The following is a 20,458-nucleotide window of genomic DNA, read 5'->3' on the forward strand; positions in this document are numbered from 1 at the left end:
CTCTCAGGTATACAGTGATGTCAGGCACTCCAGAAAAAATCTTGGAACTGCTGCTGGAGGCTGTGCGGCCAGACTCGAGTGCCCATGATCCCACAGGTACGGAACTGAGACTGGGGAGCCAGGCAAGGCCAGACCACCTTCCCCACTGCACCTGAGGACTGCAGGACCTCACTCATCACGTAGTAAATACTGCCCCCTTCGGGCTGCACGACCAGAACTTTTTAATCCCATATTCCCTTGGTTGGGACAAATATCCTAGATGCCCTGGGCATTTATGAATAATTCAAAGTAAAAGGAGGCTCTCGGGCAGGGGTTCTTAACCTGGGGTTGTGTGAAAAAAAAAAATTGGTAACTTTGTAATCCTATGAGTTTTGTTCATTTAAAAACATTTTTGTGAGAAGAGGTGCACAGACTGCCATTATACAGCAAAAATTAAGGTCTGTTCCCCAAGGATTGTGGTCTTGCTTCTTCTGTAACCTGGTGCATTTTTCCTCCTTCTCTTTACAAACCTTGCAGAGACATTCCTGGGTGACTTTCTCTTGACCCACAGTGTCTTCATGCCCAGTGCCCATCTCTGCGCTGCTCTGCTGCATCAATATCCTTCCAGCTTTATGGGAAGCATGGTATACTAGAAAGAGTGTTAATTAAGCTACCTGGGTGAGCTATGTGAGATGTATGAACTCAATGACCTCTAAGGTGCTTTCTAACAGTGGCTCTCAAGATTTCTAAATGATTCCTTATGGGCAACCTTTATGTTGGTAAGGTAGGAGAGGGTGGGATGTGGGGGGGTTGGGGGGGCAAAGAAAATATTCCTCATTCATTGAGTCCATGATGAGCACTTTCTGTAGGATGGATCAAGGGCCTCGGCACAGGTTTGGTTTTTCCTGGAGGTATGGCTGTCACGTTCCTCCTTTGCCCAGAACCTCCGGGGCAGTATCCATTTTGTGCCGTGACTTTCTTTGACCAGTCACCACCTTCCATGCGGAGCCAGCCGGTGGCACTGAGCAGGAACATGGCATTTATATCTGTAACAAGCGGCAGAAGATCCTAAGGCTGGTCAGCCAATGGGTGACCCTGTATGGCCCCCTGCTCCACATAGACCCAGTAGCCCCAAGCTTCCTACAGGTAATGAGGAAAACCATCTGCAGCAACCTCAGGGTGGATAGACTCATGAGCAGGGACTCCATATTCAGCTGTCTTATCGTCCTCCTAGAAACTCTCAGAACTGGTAAACAGGGATACTCAACTCATCAGCCTGCTAAGGGAGCAGGGACCAGAGAGACGGCGGCACTGTGGGTGAGTAATCTTTTCAGGAACTGACTAGTTTGCTTGTAGTTTACTCATTAGGAGGAGAAGCTGAAGTTTGGGGAGGGAAAAGAACTTACAATCCTCTCTGAACTTGAATGGGAGCTCTATGTCTAGATTTTTTGCTTTCCTTCCCTAATTGTTCCAAGGTCTTATTGCCTGTAACACCATTCGTTCCATTCTAAATTTGAAAGATCCAGGCCAATAAGCGGGCAAGCTAACAGGGTGCTTGTTGAAAATGGAATTTAAGAAATCAGGACTAGATCCTCTGGCCTCTGCCCCTAGTCTTTTTGTGATGATATCAAGGCAGTTAAGTGATACCTTGGAAGGTGACTCTCTCTGGCAGGTGCTTCCTGTTCATCCCTCGATTTTACCATTCTTCTCATTTGCTCTACAGGTTAGAAAATGGCGGTGGAAATATGTCACCACAATTAAAGGTACTGAATACTCTCTGTATTTTCCCCCTGGCTCCACAGAATTCTTCCTGCTTTGTTGTGCTACTCTTCCTTATCCCTACCCATAAAAGGCTCTGATATCTTAGGTTCTACACATAGAAGTCTTGATATTCCCCTCTTATCCCTTATTAGCTCACAAACTTCAAACATTAAGACCCTCATACTCTTATATACATATCAAAGATTCTTATAGATACAGACTGTTATTCAAACAGTAAACATTTACTAAGTGCCTGCTGTAAGGATGCTAGGCCTTATGGGGGATATTAAAAAGTATAAGCTATTACTGTTCTCAAGAGTTTATAATCCTAAGACAAGGTATATATGGTGAAAAATTAATAACTAATATAAGGATTGTTTAGTCCTTTATTTTTGTATCCCCAGAGACTAATGCAATGCCTGGCCTCTAGTAGATGTTTGTTGACATATTAGTTGACTTATATCATTCCTGTCAAATCAGTGGTGCAAATAGTAGGTGTTATGCATGTTTACAGTAGGGAGAAACCACTTCTGACTTAATGGAGAAGGTGAGAGTTGAAATGGGCCTTGAATATGACTGTAGGGATGAGCAAGAAATGTTTTAGAAGCTGGAAAAGTATCTCAGCCTGACTATAGCACATGGTTCATATAGAAGAGCAGAAAGCAGAGGAAATTAGCCTGGAAAAAGTGATTTGGAGGCCTGATTATAAAAGAGTTTCAGGTGCTCTCCTAGAGGCAGCTTTTTCCCATGGTATTGCTCACTTGCATTCTCTGCTTCTCCCTTCCCTCTTACCCCCTCCCCACTCCTTTCCTCCCTTTCCTTCTCCCACTCCTTTTCCCTCTCCCTTTTCCTCTCCCTTTCTTTTTCCCTCTCCTTCTCCCTTTCCTTTTCCCTCTCCCTCTCCCTGTCCTTCTTCCTGTCCCTACTCCTCTCCCTCCCCTTTCTCTCTCTCTCTCTCTCTCTCTCTCTCTCTCACACACACACACACACACACACACACAAAAGTGTGACATATGAACATTATATTTTGGGAAGATTCTTTTGGCACTGATGTGTAGGAAGAGATTATGAATTAGATATTTTGAATAGTCAGCAGGACCTGGTGGCTGGTTATGAAGGTCAAAAGAGGAAGGTGCTTCTTTAAGTATTTAGGAGCATAGAGATGGTACTTGGAGCCATTCAAACATATGAGATCTCTGAAAGAACAGAACAGATAATTGACATTTGAAGAATGCTCATCTTTAGGGAGCAGGAAAAAAAAGAATTGGCAAAAAAAAAAAAAAGCAAGAAAAACCCAGATCAATGCATAGTTGAAGAGAGGAAAAATCATTGAGGAGGAAGTGGTCAATTATGTCAAATGCTACAAGGTTAAGAAGGTTAAGGATGGAGAAAAAGCATTGATGCCCATTGTCTTGAGTCATTGGTGATCTCTGAAAGAACACTTCATAGACTGGTAGAAACAAAGTAAATTGCATGAGTTAAGGAGGAGTGGGCTGAGAGATAGTTCTATTGCTAATAAAAGAAAGAGAACTCAAGCAAATATGATTTTAATATATGGAAGAAATATGTTCATTTGAGGACAGAGGGGGGAAGAATCATGTAGATTTACTGGCATACATCCCTTGTTTGCCTCACTGTTTGGCCCCTTTTTCTCACTGGGACCATTGCTTCCCAGAGGATATGTATGGGATGGGGAAAGGGTGATGGAGATATGGGCAGGAGCTATTTTTTGAGCTGTGCAAACATCATACTCTTTTCTCTGACATGCTCAGAAGGTGGGATCTCCTGTCAGTGCTCCTTTAAGCTCTTTTAATCTTTATGTTCCTCCTCTAAGGATTTTTTAGTCTTACCTTCAACCAGGCTGTTTATCTTTCATTTAGGATCGAACGATTCCCATCTGGTTTCCTAGCTATGATGATCACTTCCTCAGCAATAGATATGCTATCCAAGCTCTAGACAAAGGTTGGTGGTATTACCTGCATTTCTGATCTCCCTTTTACTCTCAGTTTCCATACCTAGCCTTCTTATGCTATTATTCTCTGGGTACCTCTTTATCTCTCCCTCTGTCTTCCAAAAAAAAATTGGGGGGGGGGGAACATTTATTTATTTATCTCTAAAAAAATAAATCTTTGGGACTTTGGGACTCACTAATAAGATTTCAAAGTATATAGATAATTAAAATGACTTAAACTTACTTGGAAATTTTAGTAAGATCAGAAAAACAATTCTGTCTTCCACATCGAAGAGTCTCTTTTTCCTATAGAGCTTGCAATTTTTTTATTTAAATAATTTTTAATTTAATTTTAATTTAATTTAATTTAAATTTAAATTAAATTTAATTTAATTTAAATAATAAATAGAAAAAGGGAATTATGTATAAAACCACAAGTCTCAATTATGTGTACTTTTGAGATTTTAAAAAAATTATAATAAATTATAAATTATTAAATTATTAAAAAATTATAATAAATTATAAATTTATAAAAATTTTATATAAATTTTAATAAAATTTTTATATAAATATAATTAATTATATATAAATATATATAATTTTATATAAATTTTATAAAAATTTATATAAATTTATAAAAAATTATAAATAAATTATAATAAATCTAACACAATAGTTCCAACACTGTCCTGATGCTCTGCATAGTATCTCTTTCTGACATTATTTCTACTATCTTCTGTGTGCTTTATAAGTATTTCATTAATATTTTTCCTTTCTTTTATTCCTTATCAAATTAAAAAATAAATTCTTTTTCTCCTGACAATTAATGAACAGAACAGAACAATGAACAGTCAATGAACAGAAATTTCACATGCTGACCTTGTGAGGAAATAGAGGTCTCATTCTATATTTCTAGTCTATCAGCTTTCTAACATAGCCTCTCACTATGAGGTGGGAAATGTGACTGTTCATTGCACTGATCATTATTCTTAAGTCTTTCAAAGTTGTTTTCCTTTACATTATAGTTATTGTTGTCAATCATTTTCCTGACTTTCCATTACTTAATATTATTTTTCCAGTTCCCTGAATCTATCTCTTTCCTCATTTTTGATAGCTCAGTAACATGCATTACATTTATATATCATAATTTGCTTATTTTCTTCCAGTTCTTCACTACAATGAAAAGTGCTGTTATAAAATAAAAAGTATGAAAACTTTAGTGACTTTATAGTTCCAACTGATTTTCTAAAATAGTTGGTTCACATTCCACCTCCATCAATATTTGATTAGTGTATCTGCTTTATCTCTTCTCCAACAATTATCACTTCTGTTTTGTTGTCTTTGCCAATCTAAATGAGTCTAAGATGGAACCTCAGAGTTGTTTTATTTTTTATTTATTTTATATTTGTGTTTTTATTATATTACATTTACTCTTTATTATGTAGTATTTTATATGGCTGATGATAAGCTTGCATTTCTTCTTTTGAGATAATGTCTTTTCAAATTCTTTGGCTTTGCTGAAATTACCTGTTGTTTTCTATAAATTGTTATTTGACCCACAGATTGTGGAGGATTAAATTATTTAGCCTTTACTTACATCTGAATTCTTTTTTAAAAATATCCTTTATTGATTTTAATTTTTATTGCATTATAGCCACTAAATTACATATTTACTATTTTAATTTTTATCCCCTAACAAAGAGGTTAACAACCTACGGCACTTGGACCAAATCTGGCCACTAGCTTTTGTATGATTTATGAGCTTGGAATGATTTTTACATTTTAAGAAAAGTTTGTATTTTAAAATGTAAAAACTATTCTTAGTTTATAGGTAACAGAAGCCATAGTTTATTGCCTTTGCTTAGCATATATCCAATTTTTGTAAAGGTGATAAGCATAGCTGTGAAATGTGTATGTTCTATTCTATTTCCATTCTGTAATCACTAGCAATCTGTCATGTCTTACTTTTTAAAATTTTGTTAAGTCCTTAACTATGTTTTTAATTTTTAAATATTTATCATGTTCTGAAAAAGGCACATTGAATAATCTATTATAGTTTTGCTGTCAGTTTCTATATGTACTTCAGTCAACTTTTCCTTATATACTTAAATGCAATGCCATTGATATATATATTATGTTTAAATAAGTGTTTGTTGATGTCTTTTTACATCACTGGTCTACAACCAGATTTACATTTACATCTCCCACTTTTTTTCCTTTCCCAGAGAGCCAACCCATATGAAAATGACATTTTTAAGAAAAAAGAGAAAAATTATCATAACTGATCAATACATTCATAAGTCTGAAAATGTGCAACATATGACCCTTGTAGATCTTCTATCTCTGCAAAGTGGAGGTAGTGGGGGCACTGTGAAAGTGTTTTCTCATATCTTTTCTTTCAAACTATACTTAATATTTTGCAACATTTACTTTTAATTTTTTTCTCCAATTACCTTGTCGTTATTGGGTATATTATCTTCTTAGATTGACTTCATTTAGTTCATTTAGATCTTTACAAGCTTCTCATTTATCATTTTTTACAGCACTGTTAGATACATGTAACACAATTTGTTTAGGCATTCCCCAAATCAATAAGCCTCTGTTTTATTTCCAATTATTTTGTTTTCACCAAAAGTGCTGCGGTAAATATTTTGGTGTATATGAGAATTTTCTGCTCATCAGTGGCTTCCTGGGTTGTCTAATTTTAATCATGGAATCTTTGAGTCAAAAGCTATAATAAGCCTTTTAATCATTTTTTTTGTGCATTCCACGCTGATATCTTTGATTTGATTCATTCTTGCCTATAATTGTTCATACTTTTCCATTCTTATGAAAACTGTTCATATCCTTTGAATTCTTATCTACTGAGGAAAGGCTTTTAGTTATATACATCTATAATGTGTGTATACAAACACATATTATGTACATATGTATATATGTGTGTGTGTGTGTATGTGTGTGTGTTGCATATTGGATATCAAATTCTTCTCAGGGCAATTTTCCCCGATTCAATCCCTTTTCTTCTTATTCTAGTCATATTAACTTTGCACAGAAACTTTTCTGTTTCATGTATTCAAACCTATCTCTTTTATCTTCTGCAATTATTTCTGTCTTTTGTTTGTTAAGAATACATCTTCTTAAAATGATGTTTCTGCATGTAACTGAGGAAAATTAAGAAAAAAGAATATATGGAACAAAAGGTTTGGCAGTTGTCAGTGTTGTAAAATTACCCATGCATATAGCTTGTAAACAAAAAGCTATTAAAAAATAATAATTGAAAAAGCATTTACTATGTACTTACTATGTGTCAGGCACACGTAAGCACATTCTAATAGGTAAACTGACAAGGTTGGACTAAATCTTTAGAGTTTCTTTCAGCTAAAAATCTAAAAATACTATAAATATTCTAGTTCACAAAAGATGCCCAACATGTGTTTTGTTGTTTTCTTTCTTTCTTTCTTTTTTAAACAAATTTAGCAAATACCAAGTATGTTCAAATAAACAAAATAAAAAGTATACAAAACCCAAAAAGAAAAAAAAAAAAAAGAAAAGAAAAAAGAATATATCTCCTTACCTTGGCTATGAAAAATATTTGACTTTACTCTGATATTTCTCATTGTCTCATGGAGTCATTGAAATGTGATTATATAATTCTCTTTTTCAGGGAATCCTATACTTGACTAAGATTTTCTGCATTATATTTTAAATCATTTCTTCTTACAATTTTTTTCTTTCATAACCTTTGTTTCAATTTTAATCTTATTTTTAATCTTTTTCCTTTATTTCTACTAACCATTCCTGTACTTCTTGTAGCCAAACCTCCTTTAAAAAAATTCCATGGCTCTGTTTATTATTGTTGAAGAGTTATATATAATCCATTATGGATTATCTCTTGGGTTTTTTCCTTTGTCCATGGTACTTTTTCAGTATGTTTAGCATTTTCTATTGTTTTGGGGTTTTTTCTGGAGTTTTTCTGTGCTCATAGATTTCAGGTCCATTTTCTATGGGTTCACTGGATTCTGTAATATAAATTCTTCCTTAGTAGCCACTGTCTTTTTGTCTGAAATTCTGATGTCATGGAGGAGCTTATGTCTATTATTTTTCCTTTGTTTTGTTTTTTGTTTTTTTAGGGAGTAGGATATAATCTATATGGCCCTAATTACATTGCAGCTAACTTAACTGCTAGATAGGAGAGGATTTAGATCCAAAAGGACTCTTCATTCTCCCTTTAGAGAAGTAATACACTTTTTCTCTTAGCCATAGTTATCAGTAGTAGGTAGCTTTTTCTTACTGTTTCTCATTTAAGAAAAAGGGGTGTTAATCCGCTGATTCATGCTTCCTCTTTTCTTCCAGTCCCCTATGACATCTGCCGACTAGACCACTCAATCCTGACACTGCATCTACCAGTAACAGCTTCTGTGAGAGAAGTGATGAACACACTGGCACAGGAGGATGGTTGGACACAAGGCCAGGTGCTGGTGAAGGTCACCTCTTCAGGCGGTAAATTGGACATCCTCCCTAAGCAAGAATTTTCCAGATTGATTTACTCCCAGACTCTCTGAAATCAGGAATAAAATAAGGGTAGCTAAGTGTACCAAGAGTCCTTGACAACATAGGAAACTGCTCATCAGTGGGTCAATCAGCAAGGCTGGATGTAGTTGTTAAAGCTCCATCATGACCGGGGTAGCAGAGGCTTCTTATGGGTACTCTTGGGTAAACAGGAGGGGAGACAGAATGAAAGGATTCAGGATTGAAAATCCCAATGTTTCCCCTTCAAATTTTAAGCTGAAAGCTCTCCAGTGGCTTCTTAAAGATTTCAGTGATGTCTGCAGTCTAAAAGATTGTTTCCTTTTGGTTCATTTTACCTTTCCTAGCCCTTTGGGATGGAGGTAAGGGAACAAGGCACAATTAGAATAATAGTCCCCACTGAGCAATATTGAGCAATAGTTTGGGAGCAAAGATTCCCTCACTTCTCATGGAGAAGCATTATTCTTTCCTGGCCACTTAACTAAATTGAGCTCTGTATCTCACTTTTCCTGAACCCTTCATTTCCTTGTCATTTCCCAACATCTTAGCCATAGCTTCTCCCACAGACACCATTAGTCTACAACCAGATGCCCGTGGTGTGGCAACATCCCTGAGACTCAACGAACGGCTCTTCATTGTTAACCCACAGGAAATGCACAAACTGGTAAGGATCTTGGCAGAAAGTCAGATTAGGGACTGGAGACTTAATTTTAAGTAGGGTTCCCTAATGAGAAACAGTGAATTAAAAACCTGAGGGAAAGAGAGAGCCACATATAAACCTTCCTGGGAAATATCTCCGCTCTTCCTTCTCATCCTTTCAGCTATTTCCAACATATCAAGACAACCCTTACTACGCCCAACAATGCTCTTGTCTCAACCCCTAGCAACTCCATTTTTGTCCCATTCTCCCCTCCCAACACACACACACACACACACACACACACACACACACACACAATTTACAGTTCCCCTTTGCTCTCTCTCTCTGAACTTTGGTGTCACCTCCATTGTTTTTTCCCTACCTGCAGACTCCACACCCAGATCAGCTTGGGCCCAATGTAGGTTCAGCTGAGATGTTAGACTTACTGAGTGCCAAGGATCTGGCCAACCAGCTGACTGACCATGACTGGAACCTCTTTAAGAGCATCCACCAGGTATGAGGGAGACCTCAGCTAGATGGGATGGAGATGGGAGAGGAGAACACCTGGGGATAGGATGGGGGACTTGGTGAAGCTGATGGAATGGGCAAGGACTAGAGTCCAGTTTGACACACCTTAACTCTCCCTTCCCCCAATCCCTGAGGTGGAGTTGATCCACTACGTGCTGGGACCACAGCAACTCCGAAATGCCACCACTGCCAACCTGGAGCGCTTCATGCGGCGTTTCAATGAACTGCAATACTGGGTAGCCACAGAGCTGTGCTTATGTCCTGTACCTGGTCTTCGGACTCAGTTGCTCCGCAAGTTCATCAAGCTGGCTTCTCAGTGAGTGGGAAGATTGTGGATCACGGATGCCAATTTTTGGACTAGGGACTAGAGCTCTGGGGTAGTTATTTCCAATCTCTATCTTCCTTGATCATTCCTGTATCTAATGCCTGTTTCTTTCACCATCATCTTCCTGTTGTTCTTAACCCCAAGTAGAAAGAGAAACCTCTCTACCAGTCTAATCTAGTTTTAGTTTCTTTCCTTGTACTATGTTCTATGCTAGCTAATCTGTGACTATGACTCTGGTTGCTTTTTCTTAGCCTCAAAGAACAGAAGAACCTCAACTCTTTCTTTGCCATCATGTTTGGTCTCAGCAATTCTGCCATCAGCCGTCTTGCCCTTACCTGGGAGGTAGGTCCTTCCTTTGGGTCAAGGTAGAAGATAAAAAGCCCAGGACCTTGTCTTAAAAATAGGCCAGATCCCATTTCCTGGAAAGGGCACAGTTTCTATGTCAAGAAGACTGATCAGACAATCCTCAGTTCTGTCTTTTTGTCTCTGACTCTCTTAGCGGCTGCCCCACAAAGTTCGGAAACTATATTCTGCACTTGAACAGCTACTGGTAAGTTTGTTGCCTCTGCTGGCCAACTCCCTGCTTTTTTTTTATGGATTGTGGAAGAAATGTTTCTACTTTCAGCATCATTATGTATATTCAGGGTTAGAGGCACTAAACATGTGTACAGCCATAAGTTTTGGGATGGCAACAGAATATATTGGGTATATGGTATACATTGTGCAATGTTATGTCATTTTATCCTATGATATATGTCATATGTTGTAATTTTGTGATATATGATATATATTGGGGAGAATGTCTTGAGGTAAACATCCCTGTGGTCTGAGGGAGCAAAGAGAGGGTTTAAGCAAAAAAGGATCTTAGATTATTGACTAAAAATTCAAGAATCAAGTCTGGACACAAAATACAAGGCTCATCAACAGTAAAGTCAGACAGTGAGTATGGGGAACCTGTGGGTCAGATGAGATCCAAGAAAAAAGGGGGTTTTGTGACCACAGGCATTTTCCTAGAGATTCCTGAGAGTTAGGGAATTCAAAGCAATTTAACAACCATTTCTTGAGAGCTAAGTTCCTTGTAGGCACTGAAGGTACTAAACTAAAAACAAGAGTCTCTGTAGGAATTTCTACTCTAATGATGTGTGAGGGGAGATGTTTATAAACATAAAATAAACAAAGTAATTACAGTTCCAGAATTGGTTAGTAAAGTAGAAAATTAAGGAAATATGAGAGGAAAATGATTACTCCATTTTGGATTTTATGAGAGAGGAAAAGGAAAGTAGGCATAGTCTGACATGCATCTTAGTTTGGAAGAGCAGTATTAAAGGGTTCAGGAAAAGTATAAGCCAGATCGAGGAAATTAAAGTTCTAGAGAGAAAGTCAAGCCTAAAGAAATAGGAAGCTCTCAAAAATAAAATTCTGAAAACTCATAGATAATAATTTTGATGATTTAAAAAAAAGTTATTCAAAGAGTTTGATGTGGAAGCACAAGGAATTCATCAACTAACAGTTTAAAAAATAAAAACCATGTAGGGAGCAAGGGCAAGTTACAGAAATAGAATCAGAAATTTGAAGTTGGTTGATATTGTTTAGTAGTGGTTCCATGCAGAGGAACTATAACGACTCCAATCCTTAGAACTGTCAAGAAGAAACCATCCTCAGGAATTTGTGAACCCTCAGATTTTCTCCTCTATCCCTCTCTGTCCCTGAGCAATAACCTTTATCTCTAAATGGGCTGCCTGGTTCTGTAATTTGGGTGAATTGCTGGTTTTCAATATCTTCCAACAAAGTTATTTATACAATGTTATGCCATGTGGTGGTATACCACATAAAATGGTGGTAAAAATCTAAGTGTGATGATATATGGTGTTATGCTTTTTGCAAACCTCCCTATCAGGACCCATCTTGGAATCATCGTGTGTATCGATTGGCACTTACCAAGCTGTCCCCACCCATCATCCCCTTTATGCCCCTCCTCCTCAAAGGTAAATAGCATTGGGATCTAACTTTCCTTCAGTGGGAGGGGAGAGAGTAAGGAAGATGGTGGGAAATGGAATTGGGAGATAGGTTTGGGGAATTCCTTGTTGTTGTTGTTTTTTTAATCTTTCCTGGGATAAACATAGGAGAACAAAATGTGTGAGACTTTTGAGTACTGATCTATAGCTCCCTGCAGACATGACCTTCATCCATGAGGGAAACCATACACTGGTTGACAGTCTCATCAACTTTGAGAAGATGGTAAGTGTGGGAAAGTAGGGATCTGGTTTTGGAGTCTGGATTGAGATAGAAAAAAAACTAAGAAACTGGACATTAAAAATGAGAAAAGGCATGAACCAATTTTTTTTTGTCATTAAGATACATTTTAATCAATTAATTTTTGTCTTAACCTACTAGCCATTTCCCCCAAACCCAGCCCTGGTTCAATTGAACTAACTTCATAATAAAAACATTTAAGCAAAATTCAGGTCTAATTCAGTGAAGATGTTAAAACATGTTTTGAATTCTCCAAATTCCTCATATAGTTTCTCACTGCACTTAATACTGCTCCTTTAAAATATTTTCTTTATGCACTTCTCTTTTTTTCCATTACTGTCAAGCAATCAACAAGTATTTCTTGAGTATCAGCAGTGTGCTAGATATGAAGATACAAAGACAAAAGTGAACCATCCCTGCCTTTAGAAAACTTATATTTTAATGGTGAGACAAATGCAAATATGCATGTTGTAATACAAGATAACCATGGAGGGAAAGGTGCTAGCGACTGGGGGAAAGAGGAAAAGATCTTATAAAGAAGACACCTGAATTGAGTCAAAAGGAAACTAGAAATTGTAGATGTGAGGAAGGAGAGTATTAAAAACTTGAGGGTCCACCTTTATAAAAGTAAAGAAAAAGAGATGGAATATCACTTATGAGAAATCTTGTGAAGGTAGAAATGACAAGATTTGATGACTGATTTGGATGTGTAGGGTAAGTGAAAGTGATGAGAAAGAGATGATTCCAGGACTGTAAATCTGGGTGATTGGAAGGATGATTATATTCATCAGTAATAAGGAAGTTTGGAAGAGGGGTGGGTTTGGGGGGAAAAGATAGAGTTCTTTTTTTATTATGTTGAGTTTGGGATGCCTACAGGACATCCCACTCAAAATGCCCATTATTTAGTTAATGATGCAGTACTGGATCTATACCTTCCATTTAAACTCTATTTTATGTGTTCAGTTATTTGTGTGTTCTTTCTCCCTCTTGAAGTATGAGTTTCTTGAGGACAGAAAGAAGAGTTATAGCTGATGGGAATAGTAAGATCTATTAAGAATTGTTTAAGGATGGGGGAATTTGGGCATGATTTAGATAGGTGGGAAGGATCCAATAGATAGTATTATAGATTTAGAATCACCTTAATAATCATCATGTCTGGTTCCATCATTTTACAGATGAGGAAACCAAGACTAGTGCGGAAGGGAAAATTACTTGTCCAAAGTTAGAAAGCTAGTAACTCTCAGTTTTGAATCCAAGCCTTTTTGATTCTAGGTCCAACACTTTATTCACTACATCAAGATGCCTCTCCTGAAGAGAAAGTGTTAAATAGGGGAGAGGGAAAGATTATAGTGGATGATAGCAGTCTGCTAGAGAATGTAGAAGCAGATGAGATCAAAGATTATTGGATGTTGGCTTTAGTGAGGAGAAAGGTTATCTGTCTATAGGAAACTTAGTGTAATAAAAGAAATTGTGGGGATGAAGGGAGGATGGTGGTCAAGGGATATGAGATAAAAAAAAAGAAAAGAGGGAAATCATGGCTAATGGTCATGATTTTCTCAGCCTAGTATTTGGAGCAGTCCCCAGTTGAGATTCTGAGAGGAGAATGTAATTTTGAGAAGAGAAAGCTTGGAGAAGTAAAAGGTAGCCTTATGGTATTAAGAGCCCATGGAAAAGTACAAGAAGGAAACCAGAGTAGAAGTGATGACCTAAAGATAACTTTAAAAGTCTGTCCACAGTTAATGAGCTCATTGGAGATTACATTGTGGATAGATTGGAAGAGGAACTGGAGGTGATGGTGTAGAAGAAGAATAGGTATAAGAGTAAGATTGGGGCTGCAGTGGGTAGAGCACCAGTCCTGAAGTCAGGAGGACCTGAGTTCAAATTTGACCTCAAACACTTAATACTTCCTAGCTTATGTGACTTGGGCAAATCATTTAATCCCACTTACCTCAGCAAAAAAGAAAAGAGTAAGATAAAAGAAGATATTTAATTATAGTAGATTATAAATGGATAAAGGAATTTGGGAGTTTTTTGATTATGGAAGTAGAATATCTGTGGATGATGGCACACTACACAACTACAATGTGTGTAATTTAGGTGGAGTTAAAAAGTAAGACAAGAATTCAATAGGAACTACTGGCTAGGAATACTTTTGTAATGTCTCATATTATATTTTCTATAAAGGCAAAAATTGGAATAGAGAAGGAGACAATGATCCAGGTACCAAGTGCATTGAGACAAGAGAGTGAATGTCCTAGGAGCTATTAGAAACCACTAGGCTATGAATTGGGTAATGAATTTGGATAGATATTTGGAAGGAGAGATGACAGAGTATTTGAGATAGAAGAGCCTGAAATTAGGAAAAGGAATATTTTGACCTTTCCTCTGGGATTAGTAATTCTGTAGTATAAACAAACATATAATTAGCACTTACAAAGTTGCAATGTCATAAGGATTGGGGGTAGAGAAACAGCCAGGTTTTTCTGAATACTAGAAGATAGAAAAAGCATGAGAAGAAGAGGAATAAAATGAAAGGGAAGAAGTTATTAATTTTGGAGTAGTAATTCCAAGTGCACAGAATAAGGGGCAGGCAGATATGGAATATGACATTGAAGGAGTAACACTGAGACACATAAGAATAAAGTGGTCACTAGAGGTTTAGGAGAGAACCCAGTTGCCAAAGACTCTCCCTTCCCCAAATAAATCCCTCTTTTATAAAAGCATAGTCAAACAACAACAACAAAAACAACACACTGGCCATATCCAAAAATATATGATTCATTCTATGCTATTAATCTACCAACCATCTTGATTGGTCAGTATACTGACTAGAGTTCTGAAGTCATTAAATGTTATTTTCTTCATTATTGTAAATATTGTGCACAATATTCTGATTGTGCTCATTTTATTCTGAATCATTTCATACAAATTTTCCCAAGTTTCTCTGAATTTTTCATACTTGTCATTTCTAGGGCAATAATCACAATAATAGATAATTGTATATTTACATACCATTATTCTCTCAGCCATTTCCTCCTAATTTCCAATTCTTTCCAAAACTTACTTTTAATTATATAAATGCTCGAAGTTAATAAAGATCTGAGTTCATGTTCTATGTCAGACACATAATGGCTCCATGCCCTATCACTTATCAGTCCATGCCCCATGCAACTCTATCAAAGGATAATTTTCTGGAGCAAATGCCAATCTGCATTTGGTAAAAGAAATTATGTACGTCAAATATTTCAGAGTCTGATTCTTTTTGTACAACAAAATAACGTTTTGGTCATGTATACTTATTGTGTATCTAATTTATATTTTAATATATTTAACATCTACTGGTCATCCTGCCATCTAGGGGAGGGGGTGAGGGGGTAAGAGGTGAAAAATTGGAACAAGAGGTTTGGCAATTGTTAATGCTGTAAAGTTACCCATGCATATATCCTGTAAATAAAAGGCTATTAAATAAAAAAATAAAAAAAAGAAAGAAAGAAATTATGTACGCCAGTGAAATCACTGATTAAAAAGTATGTGTATACTAATTTTTATATATCTCCCTCAGTATTATCTCTTTTCACCTTTCCCATTTCCGTAAGAGAATATGCTCCAGTTTCTTCTGTCTTTCTTATCATAAGTGATCTGACATAGGACGATATTCTTTCCAGGACACCCAAAAAATCTGACAGCAATTTAAATATTCCAGTTTCCTGTCTAGGGATGGGGTTGGGGTAGTTGAGTTGTTTAAAAGGTCCTTCCTTACTCCTGTTTTTATTGCTCCCAGCGTATGATGGCCAGAACTGTACGAATATTGCACCACTGTCGAAGTCATAGCTCTGGTAAGAAAAAACAAGGACAGTTCCACCTTTCTTTCCCTTTCTCCCAATATTAAGTGTCACAGAGGAGAGAGATTTACTTTGACTCAACTTAGGTGTCTATATGGTGACATCATTCAAAAGTAAGGGAACCCTTAGTATATTTGTATAGTTTCCACCAGCTTACCACCAGGGATCTTTGCTTTCAGCCTAAAAACCTCAAAAAAACAATTAAAACTTTCATATCCAACCATTTGTCCATGGTCTTTGAATTTGTTTTTTATAGCGATAATTCAATATAATTGGTTTCCTTCATAATGCTATGTATTTCATTATATCTGTTTAAAAACATCATTTTGAGAAGGACTCCATAGACTTCACTAGATTATCAGGGATCCAAGACACGAAAAAGGTTAAGAACCCCTGCTCTACTCCAAACCTTTTATTTTACATATGAGGAAACTGAGGTTCAAGGAGATTTAAGTTCCTTGCCCAAAGTCAATAAGTAGTAAGCATCAAAGATCTTCTGATTCCCAAGTTAGTATTGTCCAGTCCTTTTCAGTCCTCATCCTATCTTGGGGTTAGGTTTTCTGACCCTTATTCCAGCATTTTCCTTTGTCTGCCAATCCATTCTTATCAGGGGTTTGATCATTGACATAATCTCCTTGACTCTGTTCTTGTCTTTATCCAGCGCCTCTGTCACCCCTCCGAAACCGAGTCTCCCACATACATGAGGATAGCCAGGCTGTGAAGATTTATACTTGTAAGATGATTGTGGGAATGTGAGGGATGCATCCAGATGAAGGGCAGGGAGATGGCTTGGAAATATGAGAGTAGGTAGGATTCCGGAGACTTGAGGAAGAAGAAAAGGGAAATATTGTTTCTGGGGGGTGTTGGCTTTGGGGAGGAATTTGGATGAAGCTGAGAAAAACTATAAGGAGAATCTTGACTTTCAAAGGTGGTGAGGGAATCTAAAAAGATTGAAAGATATGACTAAATCCCATTGGCCTCTTGATCTGAATTTTTCCAACAGGTTCAGAGCAATCCTTGAGTGCCCGAAATCTGGCCAGTGCTCGGGCATATATCCAGCAGCTGAAGGTCATTGACAACCAGCAAGAACTTTCTCGGCTCTCCAAAGAACTAGAGCCTTGATGGAGTCAATATGGCTTTCATAAATCTGGAGAGATGTAGCTGAGAAAAGTTGGAAGGATCCTTGGACCAATAGATCCAAGAGCTGGATGGATTCTTCACTGAGAGTATGGACTTGAGGAGCAATAGCATTTGAGGAACAGATGGCGTGGATCCAGTGGACCATCCAGTGATGAGTGGCAACAAAGGAGAGAACTGAGTCAACACTTAAAGCTCTGTAATAGAGGATGGTGGAAAGGCCTGGAATAGTAGTGGGAAGGGAACATAGGCAGCAAACCCATGTTCAAGAGAAAGCTCTATACATCAGGTTTTTCTAAGATCTTGGCTATTGATCTTATCAACTGACCAACAGACCAAGATTGGGAAGCTTGGCACAAAAAAGTTTCCTGTAATTTGTTCCAATGGGGCAAAGAGAAGAGAAAGAGGAGGGGAAAAAAGAAAAGAATGATAGAGGGGACTGCTAGAGCTGGAAATTTTCTTGAAGGAACAGAGGATCTGTTTCCTTTATCTACTATTTTTCATACAATTGCTGTACAGAGGGCATCCCTGGGACTCCAGGTGATGCCCAGTGAATCAGCAAACAGTTGTATATCTGTCATGTTTAAGTCACTGTCCCTATGAGCTGCAAGTGCTGCTCAGAAGTCGAACAATTTCTGACTTCAAAAAGCTTATGGTTCCAATGAAGAGACAAGATGTCAATGAGATGTAAGGTTAGTCTTCATGTATAGGATACCTGTTTCTGAGGAGTCTTGCTGTGCAAAATAGGGAAAGGACAGAGGTGTGTGATATAGGATATGTACAACTCACAGAATGATTATAATTCTGTATTCATCATAGATGAGTAATGCTTGGTTGAATGAGCTCCACAGCCTTAATATCCTTGAGGCTGACTCAGAAGAGATGGATTAGTTGTGGATTTCCAGAGGGCTTTTGGCCTTTGTTGTACTTTTTTTTAAGAACAACTCCCTTGGCTTTGTCAACTATTGCATAGGATTATTTGGACAGTGAATACCCCAGTATATAAAATTCAGTGCCAACTTTTTCTGCCCTCCCAAAAATGTCTCTTTCTTCCACTGTTTTGGTTAATAGGTGTGCCTGACATAGTTCATCAGCTGTAGGTTTACCTTTCTCAAAGTGGCAGTGCCTAGGAGCTAGGTAAGGTGCTATTCAGCAGTTTCTAGTGGTTTGATCTAAGGCTACAGCTGTGACCAAGTTAAGCAGAAACATGAGAAAGTGACTCTCATATATTTCTTCAATGACAATGGGCCAGAGCAGCTGAGGCAAAAAAGGAAGAAAAATGTTTGTGAATTCTGAAACATAGCAAAGAACAAGGTGGTAAAGGCCTAAAAGAGGAGCTAGAAATAATAAATCAAAATTCATCATTAGTCTTCCTCCTAATAAGCCCCAAATGTCAATCCCGAGCTGGCACTGAAGAGATTTCTGCCTCTCCTTTGTCTTTTCCCATGACTATTTGCCATTCCAAGGGACCATTTGCTTTCCAGAGAGTCATTGTGTTTGGGTAGGATCATGCCCTTTGTTGCTGAATTTTGCAGTATTGGAGAAGGTCCTAACACAGGATGGGATCCTGGAGAGTGCTTGGGCACTGGGCTAACGGGCATTTTCCAACACTAAGTAGGGAGAAGCAATACAAGGGCTGAAGATAAGAACCCCTGAAGATGAGAACTGATTAATAAGGAATATCAGTGCTTGAAAGAGACAGCTTTGCTGCTCTTACTCTGTATACTATTCTTATATAGTAAGTGCTTCCAGAAACCTTTGACTCTATCCCGACTCTCTCTAGACAGATTTTTTAAATGCTTGACTTTTTCCAACAGTACATACAGTAAAAATGGGCCCATGTGTAGAAAGAAGGAGATGTATAGTCTGGCTGTATCTGTGTGTACATGTATATGTGTTTGTTGAAAAGGGATAGTATGTAACATGGACCATGTGTGTCCATATGTATCATGAGGAAAGTTAAAGAATTGCCAATCTACATCCCTTTCCCTTCCCTCCACTCCTCAAAATAGTCTAGTAGGAAGTATGCAGATTTGGAGTCAAAAGACTTCAGTTCTAGTCTCATTTTTTGCCCCTTCCTGCATGGACCTGGACTAGTCACAACCTCCTTAGGTCTCAGTACAGTATGGAGTTTGTACATCTGTACAGTAAGGAATTTGACCAGATGACTTCTAAGATACCTTCCACCTATAAGTCTGTGATGATCTGCTTCTGTTCCTCAGCCTTGGAAACCCTTATGAATGGCCTGTTAGGTATGAGGCAGTCTGGATTAATTGTGAGGTGTAATAAGGAGGAGTCATGGCGTCCCCAGCAGGCTGAACAGGATCTGGTAGAAAAAGGCTAATAAGGCGGGGGAGTTAGAACTTCTGAGGTAATAGCAGTATACTTCCTTTCAGCTTGATCCTTCTTATACCATCTCTTCAACATGGAGCTTTTGTTTTCATATTTTTTCTGGGTCTTTATAATGAAAGGCATGGGCGTGAGAAAGAAACAGAATAATACTTATGTTCATACTTCTTTGATTTTTAACTGTCTTCCAATTCTAGGTTCTTTCTGAGGGAGATTTTATTTTTATAATACATGTATAAATCTTTATATAGTAATAAATTTATATTTACATAGTACATTTTACTTTTAAAAGTACTTTCAAATCCATTACCTCATTTTGTCTTTACAAGTTAAGGAGGGAGGGTGTTGTCATCACCATTTTCCAGTTGAGGAAACTGAGGTTCAATGACACACACTTGCCCAAGGACACAAAGACAGTAGTTGGTTATATGGATGAAATAAATGGCAACTCACCTGTTACAGCCATGTCTCAACCATGCATGGTTCTCCCTTTGTTCTCCATAGACCTCTTTGCACATCGTTGTTCTGATTTCACTATCATTTAGCAATGGGTTAATCTCTCCATATAATTTCGGAAAAGTTCTAGTCTCCCTGAAACTAGATGTCCTTTAGTTGCTCCCCTGTTCAGAGCCTTAGGCCTTAAACACCCAAACTTGGCTTTTCTGGCTATCCATGGTATGAGGGGTAAGAGAGTCTGGAGTTTCCACATTCAAGAACCAAGACTCCCAACTTAGGGAAACTTTGTCCTGGACTAACCTGACCTGAGTGACATATCCAGAGAAGATACAGGAGACAGGACAATTATTACTAGCATAAAGCAAAATGGCTCTGGGAGCCCAGGATTGACTCAGCCCAGTTCTAAGAATATCTTCTCTCCCAACCCTAAGAAGCTTTTTAGAGAAGGTGTCTTTATAGAAAAAAGACAAGGAGACCCGTTTGGGTAGACAAAATGGTTAGAGAGAAATACAGGTGTCAGAAAGGCATAATCACAATTCTTACAAGAAGTAAAGACTAAGAATATTCTGTAGTTTTTTGAAGAGATGAGGGCTGGCAAGAAATTATATAGTTAGTATCTTGGCTCCAATATAAATATCTGAACAGTTCTGCAATATGGGAGATAGGATTCCTGGTTTCTTATCTTAGTATTACCTTGCTAAGTTGTAGAT

At 37.6% G+C, this 20,458-nt stretch overlaps 1 protein-coding gene across 3 annotated transcripts in view; it reads left to right on the forward strand.

Annotated features, from left to right (window-relative positions):
- The window catches only part of RAPGEF3 (Rap guanine nucleotide exchange factor 3), a 30,440-nt gene extending 10,675 nt beyond the window's left edge, over nt 1-19,765 (forward strand). The window contains exons 11-27 of one of the 3 annotated variants that reach the window (XM_031938052.1): nt 8-96; nt 517-595; nt 975-1,125; nt 1,214-1,296; nt 1,703-1,742; nt 3,621-3,702; nt 8,045-8,191; nt 8,767-8,882; nt 9,247-9,372; nt 9,521-9,702; nt 9,963-10,053; nt 10,211-10,261; nt 11,609-11,696; nt 11,885-11,949; nt 15,746-15,800; nt 16,468-16,539; nt 16,810-19,765. In XM_031938052.1, the coding sequence (XP_031793912.1) occupies nt 8-96; nt 517-595; nt 975-1,125; nt 1,214-1,296; nt 1,703-1,742; nt 3,621-3,702; nt 8,045-8,191; nt 8,767-8,882; nt 9,247-9,372; nt 9,521-9,702; nt 9,963-10,053; nt 10,211-10,261; nt 11,609-11,696; nt 11,885-11,949; nt 15,746-15,800; nt 16,468-16,539; nt 16,810-16,928 (1,636 nt within the window). In that variant the 3' untranslated portion in view covers nt 16,929-19,765. The remainder of the gene's footprint in view (nt 1-7; nt 97-516; nt 596-974; nt 1,126-1,213; nt 1,297-1,702; nt 1,743-3,620; nt 3,703-8,044; nt 8,192-8,766; nt 8,883-9,246; nt 9,373-9,520; nt 9,703-9,962; nt 10,054-10,210; nt 10,262-11,608; nt 11,697-11,884; nt 11,950-15,745; nt 15,801-16,467; nt 16,540-16,809) is intronic. The other 2 variants (XM_031938053.1, XM_031938051.1) reach the window with 2 other exon arrangements.
- The last annotated feature ends 693 nt before the right edge of the window (nt 19,766-20,458 follow it).

Source organism: Sarcophilus harrisii, chromosome 5 (assembly GCF_902635505.1).
Source record: "Sarcophilus harrisii chromosome 5, mSarHar1.11, whole genome shotgun sequence".
NCBI lineage: Eukaryota > Metazoa > Chordata > Mammalia > Dasyuromorphia > Dasyuridae > Sarcophilus > Sarcophilus harrisii.